This window comes from Ambystoma mexicanum, chromosome 5p (assembly GCF_040938575.1).
Source record: "Ambystoma mexicanum isolate Mex_15411 chromosome 5p, UKY_AmexF1_1, whole genome shotgun sequence".
Taxonomy (NCBI): domain Eukaryota; kingdom Metazoa; phylum Chordata; class Amphibia; order Caudata; family Ambystomatidae; genus Ambystoma; species Ambystoma mexicanum.
In genome coordinates, this window is record NC_090930.1 from 61,399,123 (window position 1) to 61,416,878 (window position 17,756).

Below are 17,756 nucleotides of genomic sequence, written 5' to 3' on the forward strand. Positions count from 1 at the left end.
GCAGTTAAAGCCTCATGCTTGCAAACTACGACGATTTGAGATGATTTAGTAATTTACATTTCAAGTGAACATTGATGGCAAGTGGACCATGTAAAAGGCACGTCAGACTACTGGTCACTTCAACGCATGTAACCAGAGGATTAAGGCAGCTGTGAAGCTGACTTGAATAAGGTATTCATCCCAGCCCCAGTTCGACTGTGGAAGAGGCTTCACTCAAGGAGCAACATGTGCAAACAGCGCATGGCTTCTTGTCACACATGTTCTATTTTACCTGATATTCATTTTGCATCGGGTCCAGCTGATGATCCGTCTGAAGCATTTTTTTGGCAAGTTTCTCCTTCAAAAGCAGTGCTTTGTTCAATTCGATCAATTCCTTGGACATTGCCGCTTGCCGCAGGGCATGCTGGGTGGTAAAGCCATCAGATGCCCTCTGTGCACAGGGATCTAATTCAGTTTGCTGCAAAAAACAAAAGACAGACAAATTAACAAGGCCATCTATGATACTATACCAAAACTAGCCTCGCTTAGACACGACAATCTATTACAATGTCATTTTTTATAAACCGTGTTTGAGTTTCTTAAAATTAATCATTAAAGAGAAGCACTTTATATTTAAAGTTAAGGCTATAGGCACCGGCACCACTCCTTCAATCCAGACTCCGATTTTTTTGTTTTGGAAGATTAATCTAGATTAGTTCAACCAAATGCAAGCCAATAATTCATAATTGAAGTATTCCAAAACTGCAGTAATACAAATTGAGGTGTTTGCAACTGCTGGGTTTCTAGAATCTGGTCTGGTGGACAGGTTTTAGGACGGCCACGCTAGTTGTATGAACAGGGAACTGAGGTTGGCCACAACCCAATCAAGGTAAACATGGAGTAGTCAAGGCTAATCTCGGGAGCGATTGAGTGGGGATAAGGGCCATCAATGAATCCACACAATGTAATGCACTTTACTGATTTTAGACCGCAATGTAAACATATTTATTCGAGACCTAATACAAACTGAAAAATTAAACTAGCAGGTGATCTCATAATACTCAAAATATCCATTCAACACAGGTTCATAGAAAGCATTCAAAAGATTTAATCAACACAGAAGGCAAGTAAATAATGCAGCATATAATAGAACCAATTCACAAGTGATTTCTCTAGCTTAAGCAGTCCACTCCCTAAGATGAATGGTGCCTTGTACCCAAAATGTCACAGGAGCCACAATGCTTCTCCCCAGAATGAGCCTTTGCAGGTAAAGTAGAATTGACTTGTGTTGGTGCTTGTTCAAAGAAGATAGTCGACAAGGGTGCTAAGCTATATAATCGTTTTATATTTCAGAAATTACTACATAGGTTCGACGACTACCATAGAACAGTGGGCTAGAAGGTTAGGAGACAATGGGACTTGTTCCCAATGTTATCCTATGGATGACAGGGGAGGGGGTAGAACAATAGATGTGCTTAACTTATCCATCTGACTCAGATTTCACTAGATGGCTTGATGGCTGCCAGTGACCAAACATGTGCACTCCAAGTCTGTCTGGTGCACACAGCTTTCCACGCAGTAGGCCCAGAGTATCTGCAGTCGAAGTTTCAACCCCAAGTCCCTGGCCGTGTGTTGCGTTCCAAGGATCGCTTCCTTCTTGCTATCCCAAGATCCCACCGTTCTAGAATTGGCAGCCGTTCATTCTCGGTTAGGGCTGCTAGGATGTGCAATACCCTACCCATTGCGCTTCTCTCTGTGGCCACCCATTTGCCATGTAGAAGGGCCTTGAAAAACTTTACTCTTCTGTTTTCTGTTGTCCTTAATCGTGCTTGCTCAGTCTTAGCGCCAGATTGCCCTTTGGTGATGGTTGTGTAGTACCTAGGTACAAAAATTGATAACATAACATGGTTCAGCGGGGAGGGGTAGGGGGTGTGGTTCCATTGACAGTGCCTAGGAGCTGTGGGTGCAAGGATTCCTTCGCTCAGTTCCAGATGAAAGATGCAACCACCTGATTTAGATAAGCGCAATGCAGGCCTATTCAGGACACTTCACACGAGGGAAGGCATGTTCCAGTGACTTCCTCAGCACACAGGCCAGGACCGTTGTCCTTCCAGTCGTGGTTGTAGAAGTTCCACTAGTGTAAGAAACTGATGCTGGGACGACGAAATTAGAGAGGTGGTGACTTGTAACAAGCTGGCGACTACCATCAAAGTTCCAAGTGCAACCGCGGAACTGCAACGCTTTTGGCAAGGTAGCCCATGAGAAAGCTAGTCAGTGCATGGTTTGGTGCAGTAACACCTCTGAAGCCACGAGACCGCTGTATCCTTGAGTAGGCGTTGACTAGTTGGCCCCACTTGTCCAAGGGCTGAAGCAACACTCAGAATCTTGAAAGATCAGGTAGTCCAACAGGGCTCCACCGGGCCAGAAGCAGGAAGGGATGCAGGGACACTTCAGGAGTCTTCTCCAGATCTTTAGTCGGCTGTCTGAGGGATTCTTGGCTCCAACGCGGATCTGAAAAACAGCTGCAGAAGTCCTTTTATCCAAAACGCAGTCGGGAGGAAAGTCCGAGCACATCAATGGCAAGGATATGCACGATTCAAATAGCCAGTGGTTATCCAATCAGCGACAACTACTGGTTTTACTCTAGCCCCACACAGAATTCGCCAGCACCATGGATGTGGAATGGGGCCCCATCACCCACCACTGACCCCTCCCCCTCCTCAAACGAACCCCCACCCATGAGTGCCACGCCCTTCCTGGGAAACTCAAAGGCATCAATAGCCCACGAATACAGCGGCTTTCCCTCACATTGGATGGGACCACAATCTTTCTTCCTCCAGAAAAATAGCATTTTTCCTTTATTTCAGCAACGCCATCTTAGCCCTGTCCTCTGGCGGATGGCCTCATTCCCCTTGAACGTGCCAGGCGGCTAATTTAGCCTCACCTACATTTTATTTGGGGGAGTGAACAGAGGGTCGTGCTGAGGAAAAAGTACTATGGACTAAGTAGGTTAGTCACTACGGTGAGTTACTTTTAATGACTTATGTCTCACCCCCTTTCCTCCATTCGGTATGGATCATTGCAACCATCAGATCCCTGTTAGGCAGAAACCTGTGCAGTTGCCTTAGGGACCACTGCAAAAGATTTAGGACTACAGGTGTTTGGCAGTAAACCCACTTGGTAGCAGTCTGTACCACACAGATTCACTTGGTAGCTGTGGCTGAGCAGTCAGACTTCCCTCAAGAAGACAGTAGCACTGACCAGAGTTTGGTGTAAAAGTATATAATTATTTATTTAAAGACACACTTGTAAATTACACTAGCACAAAAGGGGTAAGTAAATTCAGCACACAGTCACTATTATGTATATACAACCCTAATTACTTATTAGACAAGTTTTAGTGAGAAACACCACTTATTTTCAGACAGTGGTGAGCGCTTAACATAAGATGGCACTCTAATAAGTTATTAAAAAAAAAAGGAAGGAAAAAGGCAGAGTTATGAAAGCACACAGGTTTCAATACTTTTAAAAGAACCACAGTAAGGCAGGATAACAAGGAAGTCAATTGCAAGGCCCACTCTTGGAGACAGCAAGCAGAAGGGGTCCAAGTTCACACAGTGGGGTTATGCCCAAAGAGTTTTTTAGATAGTTCGCACAAAAAGGATGAAATTAAAGTCAGGAAAAGTTAGCTAGGCTGTCCCAGGCCAGCCCAGGCTAGAAAGTTGAGGCTTTACTGTCACCCCGAACGATCTGTCACAAGGGAAGCCAGCGGACCACAGTACCTTAAGTGTGAAGGAAGCTCCAGCGGGGGCAGTTCCTGGCAGCGGGTGCAAGTCAGTGTTTCGTCCAGAGGAAGAGGAGGTCTCACCGTGGAGGAAAGAAGGTGGTCGTTGCACTGCCAGTGAAGAAACCAGCCGCGGAGTTGTTTCGGTTAAAAGGTACTACCCGTCTCTTTGCGGTAGTGGTAAGCCGTGGTATTCCGGTTGCCGGGGTGCTTGGCACGGGCAAGGCGGCCACCAGATGCTCCAGGAAGGTGAAAAGAAGGCAAAACTGGTTATCCCCATCAGTCAAAGGAAGAAGACTCTCGGGACTGGAGATCTGTCGTCGGGAAAAGTGGTGAGACGATTCAGCAGGGCTCCACCGGTGGTGTCGTCGTTGCAGGTCGGCTCAGCTTCTCCCTCGGATTCTTAGGTCCTGTGGCGACTTCTGAAGTTCCAGTCCCCAAAGCCCCACTTTTATGCAGCACACCCCCATTCACTCAGCCTAGCTGTCAAACATGCTAAGTGGTGAGCCGGCCGGCTCACCACTTGGGCCAATCACAAAAGAGTGCGACTTGAGTTACCTAGGTAAATCAGTCCAGGTGCCTAAACCCCCTGCCACACCCCCTGTGGTACCCAGACAGAGTGGCACCACTTCTGGAGGCTTCTGTGGAGAAGCCCGCCAAAAAGTGGAACAAAGAGCTCGACTTGGGTTGGAGTCACAGAAGAGAACAAACGCAATTTTATAATAAAGTTCTGGCAAAAAATACCAACCAGTGAATTAATATTAAATAAATTGGCGGTATGTTCGAGGCTATAAGTATTAAATAATTAAAGTTGGTAGCCTCGAACAATAGGAAAATCTCAGATATATTCGCGGTCGAATATAAAAAGTAGTATCCACTGCCACCAGCCAAAACTCAATCAGGGGGGACGGAGACGTGCCCCCTCGAACAACAGACCCCAGTGCAATTGAGTTGCCCAGACCAGTACATCCACAATATGATGGTTTGTACTGGTTTCTATTCATAATTTGGGACTAGTAAAGCCAATGGTGACTTTACATGCCCTGGGAGACGGTCAGTCCCAGGGTATGGAGTCTATGTTGGGGGATCGCTACGACACCCCTGGGTTACGGCACGGAGGGTGCTGTGTAACCCACATCAAAAACACATGAGACCCTATGGAGTAAAATACCCCATAGCCCATAAAACACATGGAAAGATAAAGGAACACCTCAAAGCATGTCTAAGAGTGGGAGTAAAAGTCTCACTCTTAGCAGGAGAAAAAAAATAAACCCCAAAAATCCAGCAGAGCTGCTGGGGGACTCACTAGGTTTGGGAAATTAGCCTTTACAGAGAATTCTCCCCAACAATCCCTTAGAGGGCAGTATGGGTAACTAAGTTGCAAATAGCTTCTGGAGGACAGCCTGTCCAAATTCAGCATCTGCCCTGGCACCAACGTCCAAGCAGTAGTGCTTGCCAAAGGGGAAGTCCATGTGGCTGTCTTACGGATGACATGCCACAGCACCCGTCTCTGGAACGCAACTGCCGTGGCCTTTGCCATTACTGTAAGCACATGAATGTTTGCTGGGCATTGCCTCTTCGGAAGATTGCAAGCCTTTGAAATTGCCTTGACCATCGACCTGTGTTAGGGGGAATTCTTCTATGGCTAATTTCCCTTGACTATAGAGTCCCCCAGCAGCTTTGCTGGATTTGAAGGGTTTGTTTCTTTTTTCCTGCTAAGAGTGAGACTCTTTTTCCCACTCTTAAGCATTTTTGCTATGTGTGTTCTAGGCTATTTTTGTGTTTAATGTCCATCAGATTTTCACAAACCCATAGGAACCATCTTTATTCACATGTGTTACACAGCACCCTCCGTGCAGTGACACAGGGGTGTCGTAACGACCCCCAAACAGACTCCAAACCCTGGGACTGACTGTTTCCCAGGGGATGTAAAGTCCCAATTGACTTTACTAGTCAATTTTTATAAACTAAACCAGTACAACCCATCTTACTATGAGGTACTGGAAAGGGTTAATAGTTTTTCCCTTATGTTCAGTTTCGAGAGGGTACCGTACAGTCCCTCTCTCAAAGGTTTCTGGCTGGTGGCAGCGGTTACTACCATAAATATTCGACCGCGAACATTTCACTATGGGACTTTCCATTGTTCGAGGCTACCACATTTTCTGACTGCCTCTAACATACCACCGGTGCATTTTATTATTAACTTTACTCCGGTAGGTTTTATTTGCAAGAACTTTAATATAACTTCTTTCTCGTGTCTTTCTCTAAATTTCTAACCCAGGTCGGGGAGCCTTTGTTCGTCCGTTTGGTGCTTCTACCAAGAAGCCCTCCTTTCGGCGCCACTGAGTCTGGGGTGAGTCCATTGCGTGGGAGGGGGAGTAGGACCCCTGGACATGGTTGCCTCAGAAACCCATGTCACACTATCCTGATAGGCTGGAGGGTCTCCCACCAAGGATGACTCCACTGTGTGAGTGACAGCTAGGCTGTATGAATGGGGCTCTTGTTGCATAAAAGCAGGGTCCCGAGGACTGGAAGAGCAAGACATCGCCACTGGAACTAAGAAGCCGAAGAGGAGAGAAGCCAAATACATCTAACAACTGAACCACCGGTGAAGCCCTGTTGCAGCATCTCACCACTTTTCTCCACACGACGAGAGACTATCTTCATCTGCAAGAGCCTCCTTCCCTTGAGCTGGTGGGGCCAACCAGCTTGCCAATATCCTTCCCGGACCTGCCTTGGTCGAATCACCAGTACCCTGTACTCGGAGGCCGGATAGCCAGGCACCAGTCCACCTGGACCCCGATTTAAAGAAGCATACCTTTTATGCACCGGGCTGCACTGCGGCTAGTTTCATCCCTGGGTAGTGCAGTAACTCGAACCTTCCTCCACGACGAGAGCCTCTTCCTCTGCTGGATCCCCCGAACTGCAGGAACTACCAGGAACAACCGCCACTGCAGGAGCCACTTCTTCATTTTAAAGGTACATTGTTCTGCCAGGCCTCCCTTTCTTCGCGGTAGCCCTAAAGGCATTTTAAATCCTTTACCTACCTGTTGGCTTGGCCGCCCCTCTCTTAACATTTTCTTTCACCTTCTGCATCCACCTTTTCAAAATCGTTAACTAAAGACTTGACTGCAGCAGCAAGAACATTTTGCTCCTGGGCCCTTGTCCTGTACCACTAACTCTGGCACAGGCCTGCTGACTCCGGCTACATTTGTCAGAACTGCCTTCTTTAGATTGCTTCTCAACTAGAACTGTGTTGATGCACCAATTTCTCATAACTACCCTTTTCTTCCCCTTTCTAAACCTTGTGAAATGCCATTTTGCTTGGTTTTCATTTAAGGAGTATTTCCTATACTGATGCACTGTCTTGCTTAAACTGGTTCACAAACTTATGTGAAGTGTTGCTAGGGTGTGTAAGAAGCCATTTCTATGTAAAACTTGTGCTTTCCCTCCTTTGTGAGAAATTGCTAGAGTATCCCTTGTGTGTGGTTTTCACTGTGCCGTTTTGCTCAGTTTTCACTCTGGTTCACTTGGTCTACAATTTAACTAGGGAGTGTGGATATTTTTCTCACTTATTTTAACTTGTTTGATGACTGTGATAAGTGTTTTATTATAAGTGTATAAAATAAATATACATCTAGGTTTTAATAAAAAGCTTTGGTCAGTGTTTCCTTGTGCCATAGTATTGTAGGCCTATTGTGTAAACCCTGAATACTGCTCATCTCCCTCTTGAGATAAGTCTGACTGCTCAGCCACAGCTACCAACTAAATCTTTGTGGTACAGACGGATACCAAAGGGGATTTATTGCTCTCACCTGTAGTCCTAATCTTCTGTAGTGCTCCCTAAGGGAACTGCACATGATTCGGCCTAACAACCTGGCAATGGAAGCTTTCGATGCTTGAGAAACTATTAGGGGAGTTTTCCTCAAGTCCATCTGGAGGTAAGACTATTCCTTGGTATACAGGTTCTTAACTCTTAGTATAAGTCTGCACTACCCAAAGGATCTGGTAGAGTGGCAGAGCAGCCAGGCTCATTTTATGAGGAGGATGTGAGCTTTAGGCAAGTACACTGAACCCAGTCAATACGGCCCAGTGCAGCAACTCTTACACACTGAAAGTTGGGCCAAGTTACTTGCCTGTAACTATTTTTCTCCAACATGGGTCTGGCATGGATTCACATGCTCAGGAATATTCCCTGTCAGGCCAGAAATCCTCGTTAAAAAATACATTTTACTTTCAAACTGTATTTCTCCTCTAAACCAATCAATGGCCTCTGGGTCATACTGCCACCAGCCAATAACTGCCCTCACCCTAAGCCCCTCCTCTGCAGCCATGTTTGGATTTCGTAAGCATGCCGTTAGGCAAGATTGTATGCAGTACACTTTGGGTACACTACAACAACCCTGATCACCTCTCAATAGAAACCCAACCTTTGGTATAAGTCTGCACTACACAGGTTGGTAGCATGTGGAGCAGCCAGGCTTATCTCAAAAGGGGTCAATGTGAGCTGTAGGGGAGTTGCAGAGATTCACAGTGACAAGTGCTGTTCACATTAATATATCACAGTTGCATTTTGGTGTATTCGTAGGAGTAGTGTGCAAGAGTTCAGATTGAAACAAGTATTCACACAGTTCTTCTCAAGCAGGTAAGTACTTTCAATACAACCCCCACAATGCAGTCAGTTAACCCTTTCCTGGAAGGTAGGCAAAACACTTAAGCAGCAGAGAGAAGAGTCATTCAGGGAGCCTAGGCCAGAAAATGTTAAGTTAGCAAAAGTCAAAGTGAACAGAAACACTTCTTGCCGTTAAGTAGAAAGTATTTTCCAGTGTCTAACAAGTCTTTGTAGAAAAGAAAATCAAAGTAGGGCCACAAACTGATTAGGTTTCTGAAGTAACGCTGACCGCAAGTCTACACATACAACCAAGCAAGTCTCCAATGAGGACAAGTGGCTATACAACAAGAGGCAAGTTCTTAGACTTTACAGTACCTTTAGGTTGAAGAAAAAGGGCAGCAGATGACCTATGTTCCTGTGCAGCTCTGCAGAGCTCGCTGTCCTTGGGCCTCAGTCATGGGGACAAGAGGGAGGACTTTTGGGGAATCCGGCACTGCAATGCGACAGTCACTGCTTGCAACCAGCAAACTTCAAACGGTTGTTCGGTGTTTCAGCTCCTCATCTCTACAGCAAATGGCAACACTGCAGTTCCTGGCTGTCGAGATAGGCTTTCCTTGCATCTGGGGTCCCGCACTGAGGGAGCTCGGGCAGTCCTGCTTCCTGGGAGTCTGGTGGACGTTCCTGGAGCTCTTGGCTAGCTCAAAAGCAACGCACACGAACTGGTGTTCCTCGGCCTGGCTATCCGGTTCCATCAGCCACTGCAGTGAATATTCGACCAGCTTTGAGAGGATGTCCAGGTGGCTTACTTTAGAGTTGACTGGTCCCACCAACTCAAAGGGAGAAGTCGTCCTTGCAGGAGCTTCTCTGTCAATATGAAATTGACGTTTCAGCACAGCAGCAGGGCTTCACCGGGCAAACCAATGGTCCAGGAGTTCCAGCAGGCGCACTCTTCAAGTTCTTTGGATTCCTTCGCCAGTGGTCGACTCTGCCTTCCAAGCCAAAAAGACTGCTTTTATGCAGCTTGCTCCCCTTTCATTCCAGCCCACTAGTCAGTCACCCAGCAGGTTGGCTGTCCTTTCCGGACAGTCAGCCGGCCAATCACCACAGAGTGCATTTGGGTCTCATAGGAGACTAAGCACAGTGAGTTTCGGGCACATACCTCACTCGCAGCCCCTGCCAGACACCCTGGAGCCAGAGGTGGCTTTCAATCGTGAAGCCCCCAAAGACGAAACAAACAAAGGGACCAAATCTGGTTTGGAGTACAGCGTAAATCTCAAGAAGGCCCTTTCCACAAAGAAATGGTGAAAAAAGTAGACTGGGGACATTGACAAAAATGGCACCCTTAGGTGCTTTACTGCAGCTGCGAACGCAGCCCGCTGTAAATGCACACTGTTAGGGAGAATTCTGCTTCTAGGGCTAATTTCCCTCCCCGAGTGAGTCCCCCAGCAGCTTTGCTGGATTTCTGGAGTTTATTTTTTCCATCTGGTAAGAGTGTACATCTTTCATTCTTACATGTGTTTTGGCCTATGTGCTGTTACTCATTGTGTGATCTTGGGCACTGGACCACACCACTCCAAGTGCCCCTGTTCTTGTATGGGTTACACAGCACCTTTAGTGTAGTAACCCAGGGTTGTCTTTTAGACTTCCCTCTGACTCCATTTCACTGGGGCTGACTACTGTCCCCCAGAGAAAGGTAAAGTTGCCATTTACTTTTCATAAGTCATTTTTACCAAAGACCCAGTACGCGCCATCTTACACGGAGTACTGGAAAGGGCTAATCTGTACCCCTTTTCTGTCTGTACGTCCCTGAGCATTGTTCTGCTCTTTTAACATTTCGACTTGGCTGGTGGCAGTGGTATCTACCCTAACTTTTCTACTGCGATTATATTAGATAAACGTGGTACTGTTCTTGGCTATTATATTAGCCTCGAACATAAACCCGCTTGACCAAAAAGTCTCTTTTGGCTCCGGTTGGGTTTATTCGCCATTTCTTTTTGTTAAAGTCCTGCTTATGTATTACTTTGCGCGGCAAACTAGGTTTGCCTTCTTTGTGGGCGGAGAAGCCCTCCTCTTGGCGCCTGGGTGTCTAGGTAGACTGAATGTGGGGAAGGGGTGTAGTCAACCCCTGCACAGGGTATCCTAGGAAACCCAAGTTGCACTTTGCCATGATTGGCTGAGGTGGTTGTCCCGGCCGGACAACCCCCCTGCTGCGTGATTAACAGCCAGGCTGTGTGAATGAGGGTTTTGTGCATAAAAGGCAGGTCTCTTGGGCTAGAAGTCAGAGTCGCTTTTGGAACTACAAGGAACCAAAGCAGTGGAGAGAACGACGCCTGCTGCACTTAACCTGTCCCGGCGAAGCCCTGCTGCAGTCCTGAGCCATCTACCCTTCGACGACTAAGAATATCCAGTACGGAGTCTTCTTCCCTTGAGCCTGGTGGGGATAACCAGCTCATCTTCAGCCAGAGATCTCCGCCGTGGTCGAAATCGCTGAACACTGCTGTAGTGGTGCGGATAGCCACCTGCTGAGCCTCTACTGTTTTTAAGGAGCACACCTTTTTGTTGTCGCTGCTGCCGGCTTCATCCCTGTGTGGTGCAGACCCCCTTCAGACATCCTCCGTCACAACGAAGCTCCAGGAATTGTGGGGCTGCGGGAAACCAACAGGAACAACTGCCAGGGCTCCAGCTGCATCGTGGAAATAAAGTTCTGTGTTCTACTGGAGCAAACTAGGTGAACCCCTTTTCTTCATCCTCAAGGCTCGTCCTGGTTTTCCCTCCTTATAACTTTTGCTTCCGAACATTGACAATATTCAAGTACTCTGACTATACGGAATCCTGACCTGTCTAACGGTGTGATCTTCGGCACAGGCCTCCAGTGTCACCTAAACCTAGCTCCGACCCTTTGACTTTTGAACTCTTGTTTCTGAGTGTTTCTCAATACGGTCTGCCTAACCTAAATATTGCCTGTGATTTTTGCCTCCAACCCCCTCTGGGTATCTCAAGTGCCAAGTGCTTTTTTGCCCCAGTAGCATTTCAGGTCACAGATACGCCTTTATATAGTAGACCGAACTGGCAAAAAGTGATCGTAACCGTATCCGCGGTATCGTGTTTTGTTCATAACACTGGTTCATTCAAACACAGGGTACTTACCTTGAGACTTACTGTACAAAGTGAATTTGTAGTTGTAGTATATTTAACGTGTGGTTTTGTTTAAAGTTAAGGTGTTGTGTTTATAACTAATTGTTTAAAAATAAATTTACTTCTATTTCTTTATCTGAAACCTTGAGTCAGTGTTTCCTTGAGTCAAAGTAATTGTGGTCCCTTTGTGTAATCGCTGCTACTGCTCATACTCTTGAGATAAGCCTGGCTGCTCTGCTACTGCTACCACTATAACTTAGTAGTACGGGCTTGTACCAAAGGTAAACTTGTATTGCCACCTGTGGTCTTAATCAGGTGTAGTGGTCCCTAAGGGCACTGCAAATGATTCTGCCTTACACCACAGTATTAAAAAGTAAACCACTGCCATCGGCCATTCAGTGAGGAAAGGGTAACAAAAATGTTACATGAGAAGCTAGACAAGGGGGATACCAAGTAACCCCTCCAGCACCCTATTGGAAGATAGTGTGTGCTGGGTCTAGAAAGTTACAAATGTAAGTAAAGTCAATTTCACTTTACTGCCCTGGGAAAGAGTTCATCCCAGAGAAGGTATTTAAACCTTTGGAAAATCTAAAAGACTTTCCTGTGGCACTGCACTGAAGGTCATGTGTGACAATGTAAACTATGCCTATGGAGTTTGAATGAAAAAGTACATAAATCACATTAAAACACGTGGGAAAAAGGGTCTCTCTCTCCAGGTTAAAAAAATCAAGTCCCCAAAATCCAGTAAAATTGCTGGGGGTCTCTAAGTTAGAGGGAATTAGCAGATTTGAGAATTCTCCCCAACACATGCACAGTAGCAGTATGACCAGAAGAGCCGCAGAAGGGTAGGAGGGAGGGATCGCATGCGAATCCATGCCAGACTCATGCTGGCGAACAATAGTTACAGTTAAGTAACTTGTTCCTTCTCCAGCATGGGGTCTGGCATGGATTCACATGCTCATGAAGAATACACAGCAGTACCACATTACACAACCACTGAAGGTGGCAAGGCTCAAAAGAAGCAAATATTCTTACCTCTGGAACAGACTCGCCTTAAGCGAACAGGTTGCGTAGCACTGTTTGGCAGACCTTGGACTCCTCTCTGGAATCCCTGTCGATGCGGTAGAACCTCGTGAAGGTGTGCATAGACCTCCACATAGCAGCCCTGCAGATGTCCAGCAGGGGCACCCCGGACAGGAACGCCGTCGTTGCAGCGATCACTTTGGTGGAATGGGATCTCTGACGGCCAGGCAGAGGTCGGTTGGCCAACCGATGACTGATACAGCCGGAGAGCCAACTACAGATGGAAGCCTTGAACAAAGCCTTCCCATAGTTAAAAGGACCAATGTTCACAAAAAGTTGCATCTTCCAAAACCTCTGTGTGCGTAGCACGTGGAACTTCAGAGCACGATCAACGTCCAGCAAGTGCAAGGCCCTTACAGCCAGTGGCGAAGGCTTCGTAAAAAACAGTTAACACCAAAGGCTTGCTGAGGTGATATTCCGACAAACTTGGGCATGAAGGAGGGGTGCATCCGCAGCGCTACCCTCGATTCGTGGAAAGTCAGATATGGCTGTTGTGCAGGAAAGGGCCTGATCTCCCCCCACTCTCACGGTAGAGGTGATGGCCACAAGAAAAAACAGTTTTCCACGAGAGGAACTTGAGAGGGCCCTGATGCATAGGCTCGAAAGGAGCTCCCATGAGCCTAGTCAGCACCACGTTGCGTTCACAAGCGGGGGCAGAAGCCTTCACTGGCGCGAAACATAGGAATAGTCCTTTGAGGAACTCCTTGACGAGACAGTGGGATAAAAAAGATCTTGGTGTAGCGGGTAATAGCCGCCAGATGCACTTTGATAGAGGCGTGCGCCTGCCTTGGCCAAGAACAAGTATGGAAGAATCTGCGGTGCCGTGACCGTCAGAAAGGTGATCTTCTGCATTGAGCAACACGTAGCGAAACACTTGTGACCGTAGCACTTCCAGTTAATGATGCCAGCAACTCTTATCCTACAAACTCTAAGGCTGCAGGAGCCAAGCCCTCAGGTTCAGCGATCCTGGTTCGTGATGCAGGATTGCGCCGCCTCTTGGGAGCAGATCCACATTCAACGGCAGCTTGACCGGAGGTGATGCGGACAGGCTGAGAAGGTACAGGTACCAAATCTGCCTCGGCCACGCCGGGGCGATGAGTCATCTTGGATCGGCATTGTGAGTTGACTGATGACTCCCAGCAGGAAAGGCAATGCATACAGAAACAGGCCTTCCCACAGAAAGGAGAACGCATCCCCATGCTCCTCGGCTGGTGAAACCTGATGGTAAATTTCTGGCATTTGGAGTTTGCCGCTGCAAACAGATCGATCTGGGGCCTGCCCCACTTGACGAAGGTGCTGTCCATCTGATCCTGCCAAAGTTCCCACTCGAGGCAGGAGCGCAACTCCCTACTTAGGGAGTCTGTGATGGTGTTCTTGACTCCCACCAGGTGAAAGGGGATGAGGAACATCTCTTGACTGACTGCCAAGTGCAACAAGTTTCGCAACTCTTTGGAGAGCGCTGGGGATCAGGTGCCCCCCCCCCCCTCCTTCCTGATGTACAACAGTGTGTTGATGTTGTCTGTGAATATCCTCACCACCTTGCCCTTCAGGGAGAAAAGGAATGAATTCAAGGGCCCAGAAGACTGCTCGCAGCTCCAGGATATCGATGTGGAGAACCTTCTACTCCGGCAGCCACAGGCCTCTGGCATGCAGACGTCCGGTGTGGGCTCCCCAGCCCTCCAGAGAAGCATCTGTGTTGACGATCTCCTGGTAAGTGGGTTTTGAAACCCTGTGCCCTGGGCGATGTTGGAGTGTACGCCCCCACCACCTCACAGCCCAGCGGAACTCCTGGAGAGGGATCTTGTCCACAAAGCGTCCGGCATCCAGGAACTCCTACAGAGGACACATCCGCAACCTCCATTGTCAGAAGATAAATGCGTGACTACATCATGCAGAGCAGCAACCTGATGGTCCGCACTGTGGCTGTCTTCAGGGACAACAGACGCGCATCTTCTCCTCCGAGGGAGACGCTAGGCAGAAGACAGTGCCTGGCTCCCAGGAACAGTGTTCTGTGATGGTGTCAAGCAGGACTTCGGGAAATTGAAGGAGAATCCCAGATCAGTCAGCAGCTGGACAGTGTGTTAGACGGTTACCTCTCTCAAATTGGCATGGATGAGCCAGTCGTCGAGGTACGCGTACATGTGTATCCCTCGCAAGCATAGACGGGCCACCACTGGTGCCAGGCACTTCGTGAACACCATGGGAGCGGACTTTAGGCTGAAATGGAGGTCCTTGAATTGGTAGCGTCTTCCCTGCATCACAAAGCGTACAAACTTTCGATGCCTCCTGTGAATGGGGATGTGGAAGTAGGTGTCCTCCAGATCCAACGATGTCAGAAGTCTCCTTCCTCCAGTTCGCCGAGCATGTGCTGCAATGTGACCATCCTGAATTTTTGGAACTTGAGACACTGCAGGTCTAGAATGGGCCTTCAACCCCCGGTCTTCTTGAATAAGTATCTGGAGTAGGCTTCGGAGCCCTAGAGTGGTCTTGGAACTAGCTCCAGCGCCCCTATCTTTTAGCATGGCCCATAACTCCTGCAGGAGCTGAGGAATGTGCTGTTTCTGCCAGGTCACCAGAGGGATCCGCGGACACTTGCTGAAATTCCATAGTATTTCCGTTGGCGTGAGCGGCAAGCACCCATCGGTCGCTGGGCAAGCACCCATCAGTCGGTGGAGATCTTTTCCCACTCGCTGACGAATCTAGTCAGCTGTCCTCCCACCGGGGTGTATGGGTGGGGACTGAACATTCAGGCCATTTCAGTCCTGCTTCAGCTCCTGTGCTCTGCCTTGGGGGTGACGACGGTGCTGACCACCTGCACCGAAAGCCTTGGAGCAGCCCCTGTAGGCCTCCCGAGCCGTGGACCGGGAGGGCTGACGGTGCAACAAGTAGCCTCCATCAAAACCTTTGGTCCATCTGACTGACTTTCCGCCGGAGACGCGAAAGGAAGAGCGGTGCTGTTGGTAGAGTACCTAGGGCATGAGCCATGAATTATAAATTACTCACCATAGTGACTAACTTACTCCTAGTCCATAGTCTCCTTTCCTCCATACTGCAGGGGCGTCCCAAGAAACGGGAGAACCTTTTTCACCAGAAAAAACCTTCCCCTAAATTTAAAGCATGCGCTACCCCGACTCAGCCCTCAGGCGCCACAACTCAGTCCCCATTGACAAGTCGACAATAGATTTAACATTGCCTGATGACACCAGTATTATTAGGGGGGAGGTTGGTGGGACGTATGGAGGAAAGGGGACTAAGTACGTTAGTCACTACGGTGACTAACTTGTTACTCTTACGTCCTGTCCCCTTTCCTCCATACTGCATGGGCGATTACAACTGAATGTAGCCCCAGGATGAAGAGAAGACCCGCCTTCAGCAAAGAGGATCTTGAGAACGGCCTGTCCGAAAGCTGCATCAGATCTAGAGCCGGCATCCAAACACTAATGCTTGCAGAAAGCCGAGGAAGTGGCACAATCGGCAGCCCTGCTTATGACTTGGCAAGGGACATGGCGCTGGAATGAGATAGCCGTTGCCTTGGCCCTGGCTGCGTGGGCATAAATGTTGGCCGGAAGCAGCTTGTGCTGGCCATCGTAGCCTGGTCTTGAGCCTTCGAAATTGACAAACAGGGCGTCCGATTTGCAGAAGCCCTTGGTCCTGTCCAAGTAAAATTTCAGTGCACGCCTGACATCCAGGCAGTGCACCACCCTCTGTGCTTCGTCCTTGGGTTCGGCAAAAAACGTAGGAAGGACCATTTCCTCGTTCAAGTGGAACGACGGCACCTTGGGCAGAAATGCTGGGTGTATCTGCAAGACTACTTTGTCCTTGTGAAAGGTTCCGAGGCAACCAGCGCCTGGATTTCGCCGACTCTACAAACAAAGGTGAGTCCGACTAGTAAGGCCGTCTTGATGGTGACCAGCCTGATGTCTGCGGACGCCATTGGCTCGAACGGTTTGTGTGCCAGGGCGCCCAAGACTATGTTGAGGTCCCACATGGGGTGTGGCCTCTTGACGGGCGGGTAGAGTCTTGCAAGCCCTGTCAAATGTTTGACGATAGGATTGGAGGAGAAGATCCCCCCCCCCTCAGAGTTCCTGTAAGCTCCGATGGCTGTGAGGTATGTATGGCAAGTGTCAACCTGCACGCTAGAGTGGGTGAGGTGCGCCGAGAAGGAGAGCACGTCGTCCAAAGTACAAGCCAGGGAATCGATTTCTTTGGCGTCTGCTCAGTGGCAGAATCTGGTCCATTTGCTTTTATACTGGGCCCTGGTAGCCTTGCTCCTTGCGCCCTGTATGATTTCCAGATTAGACTGCGAGAGGCTGAGGTGCGGCAGCATTACCTGCTCAGGAACCACACGGTGCAGGCTAGTTTCTGTGGCAGGGGGTGCATGATCCAGCTCCCCTGCTGCGCCAGATGATGTTCAGGGCCCGTTGGGAGGTGAATCAGGGCATCTCAGAGGATGAGCAGCTCTGATAACCATGGCCTGGAGAGCCACCATGGAGCTCTTAGAATGATGTTGAGTTGACGAGACTCCTTGATTTTGCAAATTACTCTGAATCGGCGGGAAGGCGAAGCCGAAATGCGTCGCCCAGGGAGCCAGGGCCCTGCCAGGAGCTTGCCCGTCCGTAGGTTGCAGTCCCTGGAACACCATGTTAGGCCCTGGTGGAGAGATGGAGGAACATTGATAATCTCAGATTGCGAACCCCGCTCCTGGTTCCATTAGGCAGCGAAGTGCAGCTGAATCCTCCTCAATCTTGTGTGCGGGACAGATAATAGGACCGCTGCTAATAGACCCAGGAGATGTTGGTACCACCATGCCTAGGTCACCTCCCTGCCGAGGAAGTGGGTGGTGGCCCTCTTGATGGCCGAGATCTTGTCCTCCGACGGAAACACCTTCTCGGAGCACGAGTCCCAGAAGAGGCCCAAGAATTTAGAGTGAGTGGGCTGCAGCTGTGATTTGAGATTGAGCGAGAAGCCCAGATCGTGCGGTGTGTTCATAACGGCATGGCAAGAGGTGAACCGCTTCCGGAGATGTAGCCCTGACAAGCCAGTCGTCGAGCTATGGGTATATGTGGAGGCCCTGCGCTCTGAGGAGGGCCGCCACCGTATTCATGAGTCTGGTAAATACCATGGGGTCTGAGTTGAGGCCAAAAGGAAGGACCTTGTATTGAA

At 48.7% G+C, this 17,756-nt stretch overlaps 1 protein-coding gene across 4 annotated transcripts in view; it reads right to left on the bottom strand.

Annotated features, from left to right (window-relative positions):
• Positions 1 to 17,756, bottom strand: part of KIF4A (kinesin family member 4A) — an 807,676-nt gene that overhangs the window by 461,298 nt on the left and 328,622 nt on the right. For all 4 annotated transcript variants that reach the window (XM_069612448.1, XM_069612449.1, XM_069612450.1 and 1 more), the window contains one exon: positions 272 to 457. In XM_069612448.1, coding sequence (XP_069468549.1) covers positions 272 to 457 — 186 coding nt within the window. The remainder of the gene's footprint in view (positions 1 to 271; positions 458 to 17,756) is intronic.